This window comes from Manis pentadactyla, chromosome 2 (genome assembly GCF_030020395.1).
Source record: "Manis pentadactyla isolate mManPen7 chromosome 2, mManPen7.hap1, whole genome shotgun sequence".
In the NCBI taxonomy this organism is placed as follows: Eukaryota; Metazoa; Chordata; class Mammalia; order Pholidota; family Manidae; genus Manis; species Manis pentadactyla.
The window spans coordinates 221,251,219-221,273,005 of record NC_080020.1 but is presented as its reverse complement, the minus strand read 5'-3'; the positions used below and the strand labels follow the sequence as shown (position 1 = coordinate 221,273,005).

General features: G+C 36.4%; 1 protein-coding gene across 2 annotated transcripts in view; it reads right to left on the bottom strand.

Annotated features, from left to right (window-relative positions):
- Window positions 1-21,787, bottom strand: part of WDR35 (WD repeat domain 35) — a 72,754-nt gene that overhangs the window by 18,570 nt on the left and 32,397 nt on the right. For both annotated transcript variants that reach the window (XM_036881756.2, XM_036881757.2), the window contains 6 exons: window positions 21,124-21,334; window positions 16,475-16,555; window positions 13,916-14,052; window positions 13,395-13,598; window positions 12,373-12,519; window positions 3,557-3,689 (listed from right to left, as the gene is read on the bottom strand). In XM_036881756.2, the coding sequence (XP_036737651.2) occupies window positions 3,557-3,689; window positions 12,373-12,519; window positions 13,395-13,598; window positions 13,916-14,052; window positions 16,475-16,555; window positions 21,124-21,334 (913 nt within the window). The remainder of the gene's footprint in view (window positions 1-3,556; window positions 3,690-12,372; window positions 12,520-13,394; window positions 13,599-13,915; window positions 14,053-16,474; window positions 16,556-21,123; window positions 21,335-21,787) is intronic.

The following is a 21,787-nucleotide window of genomic DNA, read 5'->3' as shown; positions in this document are numbered from 1 at the left end:
GAAGCAAACCCTACACTAGTAGGTAAAAAAAACGTTAAGGTATAATCAATCATAATCATTATGAGAGGCTTAAGGAAAAATCTCATTTTCACAGAGCTCTCAAATACCTCTATAAAGAAATACCCAGACAAGTTGGCCATTCCTCAGTTCAAGAAGCTAGATCCAAAACAAGTCTCCCTTGGAGGTTGGTAGCAAGGAGAGAGAATCACAGCAAAAACCGATCATACCCATTTGGCAGTACTCTCCATTTTCAGAAACCCCCCGTTTTTTCTTTCTAAATATTTAATGGGCCAGTTCTCTTCTCCACCCTTATTTCTAAAACATTTTGGGAAATATCATAAAAGTACATTTTTTATCCAGCTATCCTTTTAAAAGTAATGCTTACAAAATACCTAGGAATAAACCTAACCAAGGAAGTGAAAGACCTATACCCTGAAAACTACAGGACACTCTTAAAAGAAATTAAAGATGACACTAATAAATGGAAATTCATTCCATGCTCTTGGCTAGGAAGAATTAATATTGTCAAAATGGTCATCCTGCCTAAAGCAATCTACAGAATCAATTCAATCCCTATCAAAATACCTACAGCATTCTTCAAAGAACTAGAGCAAATACTTCTAAAATTTAACCACAAAAGACCCCAAGTAGCCAAAGCAACCCTGAGAAGGAAGAATAAAGCAGGGGGGGGAATTACGCTCCCTGACTTCAAGCTCTACTACAAAGCCGCAGTAATCAACACAATTTGGTACTGGCACAAGAACAGAACCATAGACCAATGAAACAGACTAGAGAGTCCAGATATAAACCCAAGCATATATGGTCAATTAATATATGATAAAGAAGCCATGGATATACAATGGGGAAATGACAGCCTCTTCAATAGCTAGTGTTGGCAAAACTGGACAGCTGCATGTAAGAGAATGAAACTGCATTATTGTCTAACCCTATACACAAAAGTAAACTCAAAATGGATCAAAGACCTGAATGTAAGTCATGAAACCATAAAACTCTTAGAATAAAACATAGGCAAAACTCTCTTGAATATAAACATGAACAACTTCTCCCCAAATGAACATATGAACAAATGAACAAATGAACATATCTCCCCAGGCAAGGGAAACAAAAGCAAAAATGAACAAGTGGGACTATATCAAACTAAAAAGCTTCTGTACAGCAAAGGATACCATCAGTAGAACAAAAAGACATCCTACAGTATGGGAGGATATATTCATAAATGACAGATCCAATAAAGGGTTGACATCCAAAATATATAAAGAGCTCACACACCTCAATAAACAAAAAGCAAATAATCCAACAAAAAAATGGGCAGAGGAGCTGAACAGACAGTTCTCCAAAGAAGAAATTCAGATGGCCAACAGACACATGAAAAGATGCTCCACATCGCTAATCATCAGGGAAATGCCAATTAAAACCACAATGAGATATCACATCACACCAGTTAGGATAGCCAACATCCAAAAGACAAACAACAACAAATGTTGGCGAGGATGTGGAAAAAGGGGAACCCTCCTACACTGTTAGTGGGAATGTAAATTAGTTCAACCATTGTGGAAAGTAGAATGGAGGTTCCTCAAAAAACTCAAAATAGAAATACCATTTGACCGAGGAATTCCACTCTTAGGAATTTACCCTAAGAATGCAGGAGCCCAGTTTCAAAAAGACATATGCACTCCTATGTTTATTGCAGCACTATTTACAATAGCCAAGAAATGGAAGCAACCTAAGTGTCCATCAATAGATGAATGGATAAAGAAGATGTGGTACATATACACAATGGAATATTATTCAGCCATAAGAAGAAAACAAATCCTACAATTTGCAACAACATGGATGAAGCTAGAGGGTATTATGCTCAGTGAAATAAGCCAGGCAGAAAAAGACAAGTATCAAATGGTTTCACTCATCTACGGAGTACAACAACAAAGAAAAAACTAAAGGAACAAAACAGCAGCAGATTCACAGAACCCAAGAATGGACTAACAGTTACCAAGGGGAAAGGGATTGGGAAGGATGGGTGGGAAGGGAGGGATAAGGGGGAAAACGGGGCATTACAATTAGCACACATAATGTAGGGGTGTGGGGACATGGGGAAGGCAGTATATACAGAGAAGACAAGTAATGATTCTATTGCATCTTACTACACTGATGGACAGTGACTGTAATGGGATATGTGGGGGGGACTTGATAATAGAGGAAGTCTAGTAACCATAGTTGTTCAAGTAATTGTACATTAATGATATCAAAATTAAAAAAATAAAATAAATAAAATGAAGTGATGCTTACATTTTTCTGATTATAAAGAATATATTCTTACAATTAAAAAAAATTAGAAAACACAAAATGTAAAATTACCCATACTCGTACCCATAAGAAACCTCTCTCAATAGTCTGATGTAATTTCCTAACATCTTTGTGCTGTGAACAGATATGTATGGGTGAGCTGGTGTATGTATTCTGATCATACTAAATGGTTCTGTAGTCTGCATTTTCCACTTAAATATTATGTACATTTTCCCATATTATTAAAAACTCCAAAAGTTGATTCAACTTTTTAAATTATTTTTATTATCTGATTATTATCATAGCTAAGATTACTTAGTATTTACTCAATAACATCACTATTTTGGATACTCTACAGCAACATTTTTTTCTGTATCATTAGACACACCTAACAAACCTCTAACACTAATGTAGGATACACTGTCCCCATGACCATGACAATAAGTAATCTCAGTTTCTTTCTTATGCAAGAAAACATACAGAATTGAGAATAATGGTATATGAAAATGCCATTACTATACAGATAATTTCTCTAATATATAGTGAAAACTGAGTACTAGAATTCTATACTCATCTATTGACAAAATATTTGTGGGAGAACTCACAACCGATAGATTTCCAGACCATGCAGTTGAGAGCTGCTAATAAACAGGTATCATACATCTCAGCAGTTTACATTTTAGATAAAATGAATAAAAACAAACTCATTAACATAATTCAACAGTATATCAAAATAAAAAGAACATTCAAAACAAAGTTGCAAAGAACTCTGCTTTTTGTTTCTTTTTAACATTAAACTGCATTGTCAGTATAACATAATAAAAGTCAAACTATGTTTTTAAGTTCTTATTATGGAAAATTTCCAACATATATATAGACACACATGCACTAATCCCCAGGCCCAGCCTGGATTATTTTGGAGCAAATCTCTGACACAATATCATTTTATCTGTAAATATTTCATGTGTTCAGCTAACCTTTTAAAGCAATTTCATAAAACCAACAAGACTACATGAGACTGTTATCATGTTAAAGTAGTAGGAATGTGACTAATTTTCCCTCCATTTTCTAGCTTTCTGTACTATTGATTTATTGTTTTAACAATTAAAATAAAAGTGTCATTCCATGTTTAAGAAACTAAAGATTATACATTAAACATTTTATTTATTGAAGAAAATATTTCCCCACTATATAACAAAAGACCTTATAAAGTAACCTAAAAACTCCAAAAACAAAAATTTGCAACACCTACTGGAAGCACTTTGTGGTTCTCTGGAAGTGAATTGGCAAGATTCTCCAATCCCTCATAATCTTCTAACATATAATAACATTCAGCTAAGCGTTCTTGGTTCCGGCCTTGTACATAATACTGTACAGCATTCATCCTATGAGAAAAAAAAAAAAGAAAAACTTTAAAAACTAAGGTGAAATAAAATACCTAGGAATAAACTTAACCCAGGAGGTGAAAGACCTATACTCTGAAAACTACAACACACTCATGAGAGAAATTAAAAAAGATACCAATAAATGGAAACACATCCTGTTCTCAAGGATAGGAAGAATTAATATTGTCAAAATAGCCATCCTGCCTAAAGCAATCTACAGATTCAATGCAATCCCTATCAAAATACCAACAGTATTCTTCAACGAATTAGAGCAAATAGTTCTAAAATTCATATGGAACCACAAAAGACCCCGAATAGCCAAAGCAATTCTGAGAAGGAAGAATAAAGCTGGGGGGATTATGCTCCCCAACTTCAAGCTCTACTACAAAGCCACAGTAATCAATACAATTCAGTACTGGCACAAGTACAGAACCATAGACTAATGAAACAGACTAGAGAGCCCAGATATAAACCAAGCATATATGGTCAATTAATATACAATAAAGGATCCATGGATATACAATGGCAAAATGACAGCCTCTTCAATAGCTGGTATTGGCAAAACTGGACAGTTATATGCAAGAAAATGAAACTGGATTATTGTCTAGCCCCATACACAAAAGTAAACTCAAAATGGATCAAAGACCTGAATGTAGGTCATAAAACCATAAAACTCTTAGAAGAAAACAGGCAAAACTCTCTTGAATTTAAACATGAACAACTTCTTCATGAACATATCTCCACAGGCAAGGGAAACAAAAGCAAAAATGAACAAGTGGGACTATATCAAACTAAAAAGCTTCTGTGCAGCAAAGGACACCATCAGTAGGAAAAAAAGGCATCCTACAGTATGGGAGGATATATTCATAAATGACAGATCCAATAAAGGGTTGACATCCAAAATATACAAAGAGCTCACGTACCTCAACAAACAAAATAAATAATCCAATTAAAAAATTGACAAAGGAGCTGAAGAGACACTTCTCCAAAGAAGAAATTCAGATGGCCAATGGGCACATGAAAATATGCTCCACATCACTAATTATCAGGGAACTGCAAATTAAAACCACAATGAGATATCACCTCACACCAGTTAGGATGGCCAACATAGAAAAGAATAGGAACAACAAATACTGGTGAGGATGCAGAGAAAGGGGAACCTTCCTACACTGCTGGTGGGAATGTAAACTAGTTAAACCATTGTGGAAAGCAGTATGGAGGTTCCTCAAAAAACTAAAAATAGGGAGGAGAAGCCAAGATGGGGGCGTAAGTAGAGCAGTGGAAATCTCCTCCCAGAACCATATATATTTTTGAAAATAAAACAAATACAACTATTCCTAAAAGAGAGACCAGAAGACACAGGACAACAGCCAGGGTACATCTACACCTGAGAGAACCCAGCACCTCACGAAGGGGGTAAGATACAAATCACAGCCCAGCGGGACCCGAGCACCCCTCACCCCAGCTCCCAGCAGGAGGAGAGGAGTCAGAGCGGAGAGGGAGAGGGAGCCCAGGACTGCTAAATACCCAGCCCTAGCCATCCGGACCAGAGCACAGACACACAGTGCGTGGGGTGCTGGATACTAGGGAAACAGGACAGTAAAACCTGCGAGTAGGTCCCCGCAGCCGGTGCCCCTGGGACAAAGAAAAGCGAGTGCTTTTAGTAAGTCTTAAAGGGACAGGGGCCTCACAGCTGGATGGAAGCGTCCCCGCACACTCAGCCCAGCATCTTGGAATCCCAGGAAACTCCAGGCGCCCTAACCCCCTGGGCGGCAGCGCAGCTCTGAGGTCCCTCACCACGATAAACAGCCTCCCGCCCGTTCCCCCTCCAGCGCTGCCCTGCCATAGCGGAGCAGCAGCCTGAGGCAGGCCCCGCCCACAGCAACCACGGAGATTAACTCCACAGCAGCCAGGCAAGAATTAGAGACCCTGGCTGCGCACAGCTGCCCAGCACAAGCCGCTAGGGGTCACCATTCTCCCAGGAGAGGAAAGCCACAAACTAGCAAGAAGGAACATTCTCCCAGCAGACACACATGCCAACTCCCCACAACTACCTCTATCGCCATGAAAAGGCAGAAGAATTTGATACAGACCAGACTAACCCAGACATCGTCCCCTGAGAAGGAATCTGGGGAGATATACCTAACCAATCTTCCTGAAAAAGAATTCAAAATAAAGGTCATAACCATGCTGATGGAGCTGCAGAGAAAAATGCAAGAGCTAACCAACACAGTAGGGAGGGAGACTACAGAAATAAAACAATCTCTGGAAGGACTTAAAAGCAGAATGGAAGAGATGCAAGAGGCCATTAATGGAATAGAAACCAGAGAAAAGGAACGCATAGAAGTTGACGCAGAGAGATAAAAAGATCTCCAGAAATGAAACAACATTAAGAGAACTGTGTGACCAATCCAAAAGGAACAATATCTGCATTATAGGGGTACCAGAAGAAGAAGAGAGAGAGAAAGGGACAGAAAGTGTATTTGAAGAAATAATTTCTGAAAATTTCCCCAAACTGAGGGAAGAAATAGTTGCTCAGATCACAGAAGCACACAAAATTCCCAACAGAAGGGACCCAAGGAGGACAACACCAAGACACATAATAATTAAAATGGCAAAGATCAAGGACAAGGTCAGAGTATTAAAGGCAGCTAGAGAGAGGAAAAAGGTCACCTACAAAGGAAAACCCACCAGGCTATCATCAGACTTCTCTGATGTAACAGAAACCTTACAGTCCAGAAGAGAATGGCATGATATATTCAATGCAATGAAACAGAAGGGCCTTGAACCAAGGATACTGTATCCAGCATGATTATCATTTAAATATGAAGGAGAGATTAAACAATTCTGAGACAAGCAAAAGTTGAGGGAATTTGCTTCCCACAAACCACCTCTACAGGGTATTTTAGAGGGACTGCTCTAAATGGGAGCACTCCTAAGGCTAAATAGATGTCACCAGAGAAAATAAAATCACAGCAAAGAAAGCATATCAACCAAATACTAACTAAAGGCAAAAAATAAAATCAACTACCCACAAAAGCAGTCAAAGGAAACACAAAAGAGCGCAGAATAAAACAACCAACATATAAAGAATGGAGGAGGAGGAATAAGAAGGGAGATAAAGAAAGAAACATCAGACAGTGTTTATAATAGCTCAATAAGCAAGTTAAGTTAGACAGTAAGATAGTAAAGAAGCTAACCTTGAACCTTTGGTAACCACGAATCTAAAGCCTGCAATGGCAATAAGTACATATCTTTCAATAATCACCCTAAATGTAAATGGACTGAATGCACCAATCAAAAGACACAGAGTAATAGAATGGATAAAAAAGCAAGACCGATCTATATGCTGCTTACCAGAGACTCACCTCAAACCCAAAGACATACACAGACTAAAAGTCAAGGGATGGAAAAAGATATTTCATGCAAACAACAGAGAGAAAAAAGCAGGTGTTGCAGTACTAGTATCAGACAATATAGACTTCAAAACAAAGAAAGTAACAAGAGATAAAGAAGGACATTACATAATGATAAAGGGGTCAGTCCAACAAGAGGATATAACCATTATAAATATATATGCACCCAGTACAGGAGCACCAACATATGTGAAACAAATACTAACAGAATTAAAGGAGGAAATAGAATGCAATGCATTCATTTTAGGAGACTTTAACACACCACTCACTCCAAAGGACAGATCCACCAGACAGAAAATAAGTAAGGACACAGAGGTGCTGAACAACACACTAGAATAGATGGACCTAATAGACATCTATAGAACTCTACACACAAAAGCAACAGGATACACATTCTTCTCAAGTGCACATGGAACATTCTCCAGAATAGACCACAAACTAGGCCACAAAAAGAGCCTCAGTAAATTCCAAAAGATTGAAATTCTACCAACCAACTTTTCAGACCACACAGGTATAAAACTAGAAATAAATTGTACAAAGAAAACAAAAAGGCTCACAAACACATGGGGGCTTAACAACATGCTCCTAAATAATCGATGGATCAATGACCAAATTAAAATAGGGATCAAGCAATATATGGAAACAAATGACAACAACACAAAGGTCCAACTTTTGTGGGATGCAGAGAAAGCAGTCTCAATAGGAAAGTACATAGCAATCCAGGCATACTTAAAGAAGGAAGAACAATCCGAAATGAATAGTCTAATGTCACAATTATTGAAATTGGATAAAGAACAGATGAGGCCTAAAGTCAGCAGATGGAGGGACATAATAAAGATCAGAGAAGAAATAAATAAAATTGAGAAGAATAAAACAATAGAAAAAATTGAAACCAAGAGCTGGTTCTTCAAAGAAATAAACAAAATAGATAAGCCTCTAGCCAGACTTTTTAAGAGAAAAAGAGAATCAACACACATCAACAGAATCAGAAACAAGAAAGGAAAAATCATGACGGACCCCACAGAAATACAAAGAATTATTAGAGAATACTATGAAAACCTATATGCTAACAAGCTGGAAAACCTAGAAGAAATGGACAACTTCCTAGAAAAATACAACCTTCCAAGACTGACCAAGGAAGAAACAGAAAATCTAAACAAACCAATTACCAGCAACGAAATTGAAGCGGTAATCAAAAAAATTCCCAAGAACAAAACCTCCAGGCCAGATGGATTGACCTCGGAATTTTATCAGGCATACAGAGAAGACATAATACCCATTCTCCTTAAAGATTTCCAAAAAATAGAAGAGGAGGGTATACTCCCAAACTCATTCTATGAAGCCAACATCACCCTAAAACCAAAACCAGGCAAAGACCCCACCAAAATAGAAAATTACAGACCAACATCCCTGAATAACGTAGATGCAAAAACACTCAACAAAATATTAGCAAACCAAATTCAAAAATACATCAAAAGGATCATACACCATGACCAAGTGGGATTCATCCTAGTGATGCAAGGATGGTATAACGTTCGAAAATCCATCAACATCATCCACCACATAAACAAAAAGAAGGACAAAAACCATATGATCATCTCCAAAGATGCTGAAACAGCATTCGATAAAATTCAACATCCATTCATGATAAAAACTCTCAACAAAATGGGTATAGAGAGCAAGTACCTCAACATAATAAAGGCCATATATGATAAACCCACAGCCAACATCATACGGAACAGCGAGAAGCTGAAAGCTTTTCCTCTGAGATTGGAAACAAGACAGGAATGCCCATTCTCTTCACTGTTATTCAACATAGTACTGGAGGTCCTAGCTATGGCAATTAGACAAAACAAAGAAATACAAGGAATCCAGATTGGTAAAGAAGTTAAACTGTTACTATTTGCAGATGAGATAATATTGTACATAAAAATCCTAAAGATTCCACTCCAAAACTACTAGAACTAATATCGGAATTCAGCAAAGTTGCAGGATACAAAATTAATACACAGAAATCTGTGGCTTTCCTATACACTAACAATGAACTAATAGAAAGAGAAATCAGGAAAACAATTCCATTCACAATGGCATCAAAAAGAATAAAATACCTAGGAATAAACCTAACCAAGGAAATGAAAGACCTATACCCTGAAAACTACAGGACACCCTTAAGAGAAATTAAAGAGGACACTAACAAATGGAAACTCATCCCATGCTCCTGGCTAGGAAGAATTAATATCGTCAAAATGGCCATCCTGCCCAAAGCAATATACAGATTCAATGCAATCCCTATCAAAATACCAAGAACATTCTTCAATGAACTGGAACAAATAGTTCAAAAATTCATATGGAAACACCAAAGACCCCGAATAGCCAAAGCAATCCTGAGAAGGAAGAATAAAGTGGGGGGGGATCTCGCTCCCCAACTTCAAGCTCTACTACAAAGCCACACAATTTGGTACTGGCACAAGAACAGAGCCACAGACCAGTGGAACAGAATAGAGACTCCAGACATAATCCAAATATATATGGTCAATTAATATACGATAAAGGAGCCATGGACATACAGTGGGGAAATGCCAGCCTCTTCAATAGCTGGTGCTGGCAAAACTGGACCATTGTCTAACCCCATACACAAAAGTAAATTCAAAATGGATCAAAGACCTGAATGTAAGTCATAAAACCATAAAACTCTTAGAAAAAAACATAGACAAAAATCTCTTGGACATAAACATGAGCGACTTCTTCATGAACATATCTCCCCAGGCAAGGGAAACAAAAGCAAAAATGAACAAGTGGGACTATATCAAGCTGAAAAGCTTCTGTACAGCAAAGGACACCATCAATAGAACAAAACGGCATCCTACAGTATGGGAGAATATATTCATAAATGACAGATCCAATAAAGGGTTGACATCCAAAATATATAAAGAGCTCACACACCTCAATAAACAAAAAATAATAATAATCCAGTTAAAAAATGAGCAGGGAGCTGAATAGACAGTTCTCCAAAGAATAAATTCAGATGGCCAACAGACACATGAAAAGATGCTCCACGTCGCTTGTCATCAGAGAAATGCAAATTAAAAACACAATGAGATATCGCCTCACACCAGTAAGTATCACCACCATCCAAAAGACAAACAACAACAAATGTTGGCGAGGTTGCAGAGAAAGGGGAACCCTCCTACACTGCTGGTGGGAATGTAAATTAGTTCAACCATTGTGGAAAGCAATATGGAGGTTCCTGAAAAAGCTCAAAATAGAAATACCATTTGACCCAGGAATTCCACTTCTAGGAATTTACCCTAAGAATACAGCACTCCAGTTTGAAAAAGACAGATGCACCCCTATGTTTATCGCAGCACTATTTGCAATAGCCAAGAAATGGAAGCAACCTAAGTGTCCATCAGTAGATGAATGGATAAAGAAGATGTGGTACATATACACAATGGAATATTATTCAGCCATAAGAAGAAAACAAATCCTACCATTTGCAACAACATGGATGGAGCTAGAGGGGATTATGCTCAGTGAAATAAGCCAGGTGGAGAAAGACAAGTACCAAATGATTTCACTCATATGTGGAGTATAAAAACAAAAAAAAACTAAAGGAACAAAACAGCAGCAGAACCACAGAACCCAAGAATGGACTAACAGTTACCAAAGGGAAAGGGCCTGGGGAGGGTGGGTGGGAAAGGAGGGATAAGGGCAGGGAAAAAGAAAGGGGGCATTACAATTAGCATGTATAATATGTGGGGGGAGCACAGGGAGGGCTGTGCAACACAGAGAAGACAAGTAGTGATTCTACAGCATCTTACTACGCTGATGGACAGTGGCTGTAATGGGGTTTGTGGGGAGGACTTGGTGAAGGGGGAAGCCTAGTAAACATAATGTTCTTCATGTAATTGTAAATTAATGATACCAAAATAAAATTAAAAAACAAAAAACTAAAAATAGGAATACCATTTGTCCCAGGAATTCCACTCTCAGGAATTTATCATAAGAATGCAGGATCCCTGTTTGAAAAAGACAGATGCACCTGTATGTTTATCACAGCACTATTTACAATAGCCAAGAAATGGAAGCAACCTAAGTGTCCATCAGTAGATGAATGGATAAAGAAGATGTGGTACATATACACAATGGAATATTATTCAGCCATAAGAAGAAAACAAATCCTACCATTTGCAACAACATGGATGGAGCTAGAGGGGATTATGCTCAGTGAAATAAGCCAGGCGGAGAAAGACAAGTACCAAATGATTTCACTCATCTGTGGAGCATAAGAACAAAGCAAAAACTGAAGGAACAAAACAGCAGCAGAAGCACAGAACCCAAGAATGGACTAACAGTTACCAAAGAGAAAGAGACTGGGGAGGGTGAGTCGGAAGGGAGGGAGAAGGAGAATAGGGGCATTATGCTTAGCATACATAATGTGGGGGGGGCGCACAGAGAAGGCATTATAGCACAGAGAAGACAAGTGGTGACTCTATAGCATCTTACTAAACTGATGGACAGTCACTGTAACGGGGTATTTGGTGGTTGCTCATGTAATTGTATATTAATGTTGCTCATGTAATTGTATATTAATGATACCAAAAGAAAAAAAAAAACTAAGGTGAATCTCCTGATAAATAACCACTTTCACAAAAAAGTTCCTTCATTAGAATTACGAGCATTACTGTAGTCAACATCTTCAGTTACAGAATTTCTTTGAAGCATATGAATTGGGGGAAAAAACCTAAAGACAGTTTGCCAAATATTTTAATTGCAACAGTCTTTGAGCATTAAGAAACATTCTATAAATCTCAAATATAGTTGTATTCCCAAACACTGAAATAAAGATTGATCAAAATGAAAACTTAGAAATAAAAGCCAATGATTTGTGAAAATAATCTATAATATAATAAGCAATAAAAATGCTGTCTTTTGCCTTTTTCAGAGAAAAAATTCTAAAATGTCTTAGAATCACACCCTGTGGTGCAATTCTCAAACAGTAGAAAGCTGCCGGGAATTAAGGGCAAGTTTGTGAGTTTGGAAACTCCCAAGTTTTAGAGTGCTTACCTAACAACTTTTAGGGTCTCTTGCTCCCCATTGTGAATCTAGAGCTATTTGAATTTTAGGATCCAGGCAGATAGTCTCCATTTCCCTAGCATTAATTCATAGGACAGTTCACAGGCAGCTACCATTTTAAGTGCTGCATGAATGGATGAAGTGGTCCAGATAGATCACCTACCACTTCTGTCAATCGAGAGATTACCTACCACTTCTGGCGATCGGCAAAGTAGTCACCAATGGCATTGTGAGCTTGTTCAAGGAGACTGTCATCTGCATCACCAGATCCAGTTTTCAGGAGTTGGAGCACTCTAAACCAGTCTCCCAATTTCAGCCGGAGGCCGATAGCAAGATCTCTATAAGCAATGGCATTCATTCATTCACTGATTCATTCATTCATTTGATAAACATTGATCAAGTGCCTACTATGTACTAGGTTCAATTGTAGGGTACTGAGAATACCCAGCAGTGAACAGACAGGCAAGTTTAGTCTCCAAACATTTTAGTACCTTAACCTGACCAAGTAAAGGCCTCAGGGAGAACCTGGAATAGACAGAAGGAAACAACTTCCTGCCTTTTATTTTTTTGGCCTTCCAATTTCGTTGGCAAAATAATTACTTCAATAATAGTCACTTATTTTCACTGATTTCTTTGATCTGATCAGGCTTATTTAAAAACACACACTTTGGGCTTTATCCTTCTTTTCAGGGCTTAAACTGTATTAGGGCTCTCCTGGAAGTACAAATAATATTAATGAAAATTAGACATAATGATTACAGTTGAAATGAAGTTCATAATTATATAATATAAATCTAAAATGAAATATAAGGAATAAAACTCAATCCCTAAATACCTTTGATTTTCATTTCATGCTCCTTTAAAATGGAAAATTAAATAATGGTCTAAGCCAACAGAGAGACCCCAAATAATGGGCTGTGTAATAATGATGAAAGAGCCCGGTCTCTGTGATCAATACGATTTTTTTTTTGCTCTACCAAATGAGAAAGTCTCATGGCCAGCCATTAATATATATAAAAACGGAGAAGAAAACTGCTCCCAAGTTATAAAACATAGATAAATGAGAGGCATGTGGAATATCTAGGTTGTAATTCAAACTTAAATTACTTACTAAAAGTAATGGTATGATACATTTAGTCTATTTATTTCCTCATTTGTAAAAAAATCATGAACTGTGAAAGTATTCTGGGATGCCTGCCCATTCATTACTTACCTTCTGTCCATATCAAGATACATTCTTTCAGCCTTTTCAAACATGCCAAAGTAGGCAGCAACTTCAGCCTGCTTCATGGACTCACTCTGCAGATTGCCCAGGCGCTTCACAAACTTGATGCCTTGGTAATCTTTACAGCGCACAAATGCTTGCTCTGCAGTGTACAGGTCCAGTTTCTGAAGAGCTGCTTCAGCCAGTAGGCGCCTTTGTTTACAAAAGAAACAGAAAATCCTATTGCAAATTACTGCTAAACAAGTCTTAAAGCAGAATTCAATTACTATACCTATTGTTACCAGTGAAACATGCTAACACGTGATTACTTTAATACATTTACACATGCTTCCTTTAATATTCTACTTATTTTGAGTATTTCCAAACCTTAAATGAATTTCTGTATTTTAAAGACAGGAGCAAGAAGGAAGCCTACTCCCACAGAGGCTAGCATGAGAGTGGGAGCAACAGAGCTGTGACTTTAAAGGCATAAACAAGACATTGGGGGAGGATTTTTTATTTTTAAATACCAAAGTCGGGGGTGTGGGTTGTCCTCTATGAACTGAGATGCATCTTCAATTCCAACCTTCTCAATCAAGGCTCGACTATCTCTCAGGGAGCGAATCTCAAAGTTAATTATATAATCCTTGTTAGGATGTTCTGGATTCTACAAGTAAAGATGAAAAGAAAGGAATTCCAATAGTTGCCTTCAGAGTATGTGTTTCTTTTATCCAGTTAAAAAAAACTGCATCACATTGTAAGCAAAGCTGGGAAGAAAAGAAATCCCCATGAATGGGTCTTTTTAATTATCTAGAAAATACCCACAACCCACAAATGAAGTCCCTCCTGAGGCACCCCTCCCTGCCCACCCAGGAAGCCAAGACCATCTTCCTGAAACAGAAACCCAATCATGTCACTCTCCTGTTTACTCTCCCACTGACTCCAGACGAAGTCCAAACTGCACAGCAAAACATACGAGGTTTCAGATGACCTGAGCTCCTGTCCCCATTACCTCTCCTTCCTCATTTCTACCAATGCTACTAATTACACATACCAGCTTGGAAGCCAGACAGCATGGAGTCAAATCATGTCTTTGTCTACTGCTAATTGGGTGTCACTAGAAAATTAGCTTCTTACTCCAAGTCTCAGATTCTTCATCTGAGCAAATGGAGGAGATAAGTGTACGTCCTAGAGCTGTGAGGATTAAATGTGACAACACATAAACATGGAGTACAAGGCCTAGCTGTGTATCTTACACTGTTCAGTCTCAGAACTGACCCAGGGTTCTCCTGCTTCAGACCTTTGGAGACATACACTGGCTGACCCATAGCACCCCCAACCTCTTTCTGGTAACAGTTTACAACCGAATGGAATGATGTGCTGATGTTTATCTAATGTTAATGATTAAAATATCTGACTGGTGGGATTTATGGGGATTTTTTTCTTTATTTTCAGTGCTTTTCTATGCTGATTGAATTCTATATAATGATAAATCATTTCTTAAAACAATAAAGTAATTATTCATTTTTTAAGGATCAATTTACCAAACACTTCTGAAAACCAACTATATATCAGACCCTTGCTAGACGCTGAGGATTCATAAAGCTCACTCTATCAAACCATTAATAAATAAAAGTGGACAAGCCATTTCAGACACCTTAGTTTGATTCTACCCACATGTGGTTTTATTTTTAAGAAGACATTGGCAAAACCACATCTTCTAAAAAGTGTTTCCAAACCCTAAATCATTTGGGAAAGAAGACAAACAAACAAACTTGCCATCATTCATATGAGAGGAAAAGAGGAAAATATATATTCTCTGATGTTACGTATTCAAATTAAATAGGCCAATAATTGCATAAGACACAAGTTCAAATCTTTTACAAGTCTTATACCTTAAACAGAGACAACATCTTTTTATTTACTCTTTGCAGAAGTTCTGTCCACACAGAGAAGAGCCAAACACTCAAATTTGGATATTAAATAATCCTAGCCTGCCGTAAACCTTCAGACTTCATTTTTGATGCTGACAGCTTTTAAGACTCATCCCTCACCCTTCCCCTTCTCACTTCAGGGAAAGTTGATAAGAAAGCCCAAGTGCTCCATCCTTTGGCAACAGCAGGAGTTTCAAACCACACACGGCCCTACCCTTAGAACCCTCACCCCAGCCACATCCTCTACCAAATAGCACCCAGCAAGCCTCCTTTCCCTGCTCTCTCAGAACATTTTGAACCAGCCTGGGGAGGCAGCCCTTCTCTCCTCCCCCAGAAGCCTTATTCTGTAAGTAATAACCTTTTAACATCCTCTCGGTGTATCCGTAGGGTCATCACTTTTGACAGCCAAACCAAATTTTGGGTGGGGGCCTGTCTTACTGCTGCAGTGTGGTCATGATACAGATAAAAAGAACCTAGCTCATAATAAAACAACTGCAATTTATATATCCAAACAAAATATGAAAACATGCTACAAACTGCAACTACTGAAATTTTTAAACCTGCTATCCAAATTCCAAAAAAATTATATGAAGTACATAGAAAAAGTAAATGTTTCAGATAAAATGAAGGTAAAACTGTTCTCCACATATTCTTAGAGAAAAAGATTCTCAATAGGTGGTCAGTGAAGGCCAAAGTAGGGATTCAAAAAGATATCTGCAATCAGAAATAGATTATTTTATAAAACTTGAAAAAAAAGGGAAAATAGTAAACCTCCAAACAAAAAGTTGCTCAACTATCCTAGAACTAGAAAAAGCCTAAATTGTCAAATATTTCTTCAGTACCTCTTTTGTTATAAATATAAAAAACAACTAGCTACAATTTTTGAGCTCCTGACCTGAGCATTGTACTAAGAGCTTTTCACATGTTGTATAAAATAACAATCCTATAAGATAGGTATTATTGTTATCCACATTTTATAGAGGGAAAAATTGAGGCTCATAAGTGGGAAACAAAAGTGAAGCTCAAAATGTTGAAGGAAACTGCCTAAATCTGACTCCTCAGTCCCCACTCTAAACCAGTTCACTATGCTGTCTGGTGAAAAAATGAATCCCAGGCAAGACAGCAGCAAAAATATAACTGTTTTTTAAGAATTACCTTTAATATCTCATCCAAAAGAACAGACTTAATTTCTAAATCCTCAAAGTTACAGATATATCCAGAAGTCTGAATGGGTTCCTTTAAAGACAAAAACAAATGTTACACTGAATTATACAAAATTTTCCTTCAACATATCATGATTTTAAATTTTATTATCAAAACTTTCAAACCAAAAAAAAAAAAATAGAATGTCATTAACACCCTTATACCCTTCATCTAAATAATTATTAACATTTTGCTAAATAAGCTTCATTCAATGTTTTGGCTGAAGTATTTTAAAGTAACTTAAGTAAATTTAAGACATCATGACATTCACCCCTAAATATTTCAAATATTTATCTCCAGAAAATAAAAGACATTCTCTTCCACAGTCACATTACTATTATCAAACTTTACAAAATACTAATTCACTAATAGCATCAAATATCTGCCCAAATTGCCAATTAATCCAAAAATGACTTACACAGCTTGATAATTCTTATTCATGGAATTCAACTTTAAATTTAGTTCTTAATAAAACTGACAAACACTATTTTGTATCTATGTACATAAATCAAAGAAGTCCCATAACATGCTGAAAAGTCCATCCTCTGTAATATTAACTAGAGTGTTACTGATAAAATTTCTTCATAAGAAGTTTTAATTTGCCAATATGCAAATACATGAGTCTATTATATGTCTGTCTCTTATCCTAGTGTTATACAGGCTTGTAACTATAAAGTATAGTAAATGCATATTATAAAGTAGTTGCCCTAAATCCCTAGTAGAAAAAACAGACAGAAATATTATATAAACAAAAAGAAACAAAATCCCAATATAATTATTATTTCCAAGAACACTGTAAAAAAAATAGGATAATGTTGTCTGGCAAAAGAAGTAACTACCAGAATGTAACTTTTTAAATGTATACAATAATGAACCAGAAAGTAAGCAAAAGTCAAATGAAATAACATATTGAAGACAGACCTCTGAAAGTTAGTCCTTCATATATGATAGAAACTATAAAAATTATAATAGTAAGATACCAAAAAGATTAAAAGAAAAGGTAAAAATTGAGTCATACTTAGCTTAGTATTCTAACACTGAGAATGAGGCTCTTATATGCATACTATATGTGCTTATTGGGTTTTAAGATGCATATTTTCTTTTAAAAAGTAGAAATTGTTGATTATATTTTCCTTAAAAAGTAGACATTGTTGATTAAAATATGCAAATTATGTAAGAAAATTTTATAAAATCTTTTTATTTCCTCAAAAAAAGATTATATGACACAAGGGCAAAAAAAATGCTTTTATGAACACAGAAAGAATCAGAACAAAATTTAATTCAAGAAGAAAGTTTATGTAGTGAAATACTTTTTATGAATGACAGGGACTTTTTGTATAATTTATTTTGAGACTACATGTAACCCAACCATATACCTGTATAAAATTGTCTATCATTAGAAAAATGTTTTACTTTGGCTAGATAAGAAAAAAAATAGCAAAAAGATAAAGACATAAAAGATGATCTGTGATAAGAACTTCTATACCAAAAACAATGAGAAAGGAAGAAAAATAGAGGTGGGGGAGAGATTAGAAACTCAAAGTTTCCAAAATAAGCCATGATTAGTGCCACTTAAGTAAATATGTAAATATTTACATAATTCAGATTTTAAAAATTCAACTTCTGCTTAAATTATTACAGCTTACTCTCTTTATTTTCCAAAATTCACTAGATATCCACCTACATTTCAAATGACTATGAATTTAGACCAGTGGTCTACAAAGCAGGATGCACTCACCTAAGCAATAGCCAAGGTATTTATTTTTATCAAAAAGTATTTAAAACTTTACTAATCTATAGTATACCAAGAAACACTCACACTCTTATTCAGTTACCCAAGTCAGAAGGTCTTACAACATGCACAATACTGCAGGTGAGGTGTCCGAAGGGCCTTTACTTTTCCGTTGCATTCTGACGTATTGTGACACACCGAAGTTTGTGCATACCCACGTGTATTTAGGGATTAGAGCATCTAATATTGGCTGATCCTCATAAATTGGACAAGGGTTCTAAAAAGCTTCTTGCAAAGCGTTTGTGAATTAAAGGTAATATTGACAATGCAACATAAGCAAATGAGAAAAGGCAGGACTGTCACCTCTCCTACTCTTAGTACCAACTCCTGGGTCAGCAACTTTACACAGTGAAAACAGTGGCATTCTAATCAGGTCTGACAAAAATTCAGCTAGAAAATCAAAATTATCAAGTAGACTTTTGAAACATGGGAACTGCACTCACTAAACTAATAATTCCTCACCCTAAAGTGTGTAAGCTTGAGACACCAGCTAATGGCAGCAGGAACCATAACAATTAGCATGACATTTTAAAATAAAGTTTCTTTCATCCTGTTAAAATTTATTTTTTTCTCATTCTTTTAAAATTTCTGTTTGAGGGACATGGTTCACAATGTACCTATATTAATACTGTAGGTCATGTATATAATTTCTAAATAAGTAAGTATGTATATATGAAGGTATGTATTTAAAAGTCTGGAAAACCCCTGTGTAGAAAAGAACAAATGTATAAAAATGAGAGCCTGATTGATGAAAAGAGGAGAGAGGAGGGAATATGAATATGAAATAGTACCACTGAGAGGGAAGATCCAAGAAAAAGAGAAAAGAGTCAACCAGGACCTTGAAAGGGTCACTGGAAATGAAAATGATGAAGCAGGGAACATCACATCAAGTACGCATTCCCACATTCTCAAAAAAAATGTGCTTTATCAGTAAATTAGAAATTTGCACACAAAGGGCACCCTTTTCTCATATATTATCTGGAGAGGCTTACAATTTAAAGGTATGAATCTAGAATTTATATTAACATTAAAATGGACAAAAATATATTTAGTATTAATTATCAAACAATAACCTGAATGAGAGAATAGAATGCTATGCCCTGAAGGAGTTCCAGTAAGTTCTGTTTTGAGGAGTATGTCCTTACATGATCAGTCAATAAGCTGCTAGTGGAATGAATAGCAGAGAAACTAACCAAGCAGGGACCACAGCCAGCCAGTGTTTTCATGAATGAAAAGAACACTACAGCATGGTTTATAAAGAAATCCAGTCAGCGGTAAGGTTATAAGAAATTCCTCTAGCTCTAAATCTAATAGAAATAAAAGTACCTGCCAAGTTAGACAACAAACTCAAATTTTTAAAAAAAGAAAGAAGGCTGTTCTGTTTAAAACTACTTATGAAACACTGCCCACCAGGCAAAGATTTCACTTGGTACTAGATTGATCGTGTGTGCTGCACACACATTATGAACAGCCAGGCATAACACTCTCACCTCTCCAGGCATACGATTTCTGAACTAGTATGAGTATGGCCAAAGATGGAATAAGGGCCCTAACATTCAGAAAGTATTCTACTCCCATCCTCAAGGTTATCCTGTTACGTTTCCATACTTGTTTTGCGGCAAGGGTCAAATTTCCCTTTAACCCGTGTCAGAAGCCCGTGCTTACAGGTCAAATGCAGTGGCCCTGAATGCCCTTCCTTTGAGCCATTATTCAGGGTCTAAAAATTACAAAGGTCCTCAAGACTCCTAAAAACTTTAATAGAGCCTTTGAGAGCAATTTACATCAGATCACTTATCAACCCAAAGATACTGAGTGGAACTTCAATAGGGAAATATGAAAATAATTTAGGATATTAAAGGAGCAAATAGTTCACCATTAAATAAATTACTACAGATCATCTTTGGCAGCTCAGGGGCCCAAGCCGGCAGTTCCTTCCCAAGAAGGAAGCTATAAGTCCAAACAAACATCAATTAATGACACACAGCATTATTAACTCATCTCTTATTATTTAGAGTATAGCGGGAGCATTGAAAATTTTTAATTGAAAGTCCATTAATAATTAAAAATTGTTTAAAAGATTTATCTTCTTAATGATTTTTTATTAGGCTGCCACTCACATTACTCTGAATTTCCTTTACATGACAGCTAACAGTTGATCCAGAGCAGGCTAAGTGACAGAAAAATTCAGAGCCTAAAAATCAGTTGATGTGAGCCACAAATAGAAAATCAAAATGTAACTTTAAAATTAATGGAAAAGGAGCTCCCTGATACTCCAGGGAGAGCAGATTAATCTCCATTCACACCTGCATATTATTAGACTTATCAGGATAAGAAAGCACATGGATAAATGGTGACAGAAAGCATACAAATTTCAGGAAGACACAGTAAGTACAGAATAGGCAGAACAGAAGGGAAGGACAAGGCAATTTCAAAACCACATTTTTTTGGTTAGCTTGTTTTAAGCAGTTTTGGTAAACAAGATAGACTACTGATTTTCTTAATTTTGTTTAACTTTGATGAGGAAAAACAAAAAGACTTTATAGTTAGTGATCATGGTTCCATCTTTTAAAAAGAACAGAAATGCTTATTAGAAAGTGCTTTTTATAGAAAGCAGAGAATATTTAGAGGGTGAGTAATAAGCCCACTGAAGACCAAATGCTCCAAAACTTCAGAGTAGTGTTTCTGTTTATTTTCAGAAAGCCATGCAGCCAACATCAGCAAACCTCTTAAAGAAACAAGTGGGGAATATCCAGGTTTTGATAGTTGGATCATTATTTATGTACTATTAATGCTCACTTTTTGTTTTTACCTCAGGATCCAAATTTCTGAAAACATACATTCTTGTCCTCTCCATCATTGCAAACAAATCAGGATTGTCTTTGGCCCACTTCATATCCCAGACATCTCTCCGCTCCAGTTTCAACAACTGGCCAATAACTTGCTGTCCTGTGCTGTCTGTCACCCGAGCATCCAAGTCAAAGAAGGTGAGAATGCCTGAGATGTTTATGACAGCAAGACGACTACGAAAAATGAAATTGAAGGAAGGGAAAAAAGTGTAAAATTGACAGCAGTGATCACAAATATAATTACCTACAACCATTCTTCTTCAAAATCAGTTCATCAGAACCTGGGCATAAGGTAGAAGTGGCTTTAAATAAATAAATAGCTTTAAGCAAACTTTTATAAATTTAATAAAAGACAGGGACTGACCCTATTTTGCTTCATTGTGATGACAAAGTATCCAAAAGGATTAAAGCAAATGGTATGCAAATAACTTTAAATATTATACTATAATTTCTACATTTTGCTCATTAGAGAAAGCCTTCTAAACCAAATACAGTATAGCAAACAGAAACATTTAAATACGAATACAGAATAGTAAAACCACACTGAACTAATAAAACAAGTTTAAAACAAACACACATTTTAGCATTTATTACATAAATCCGACAATCCCAAATGGTAACTTCTAA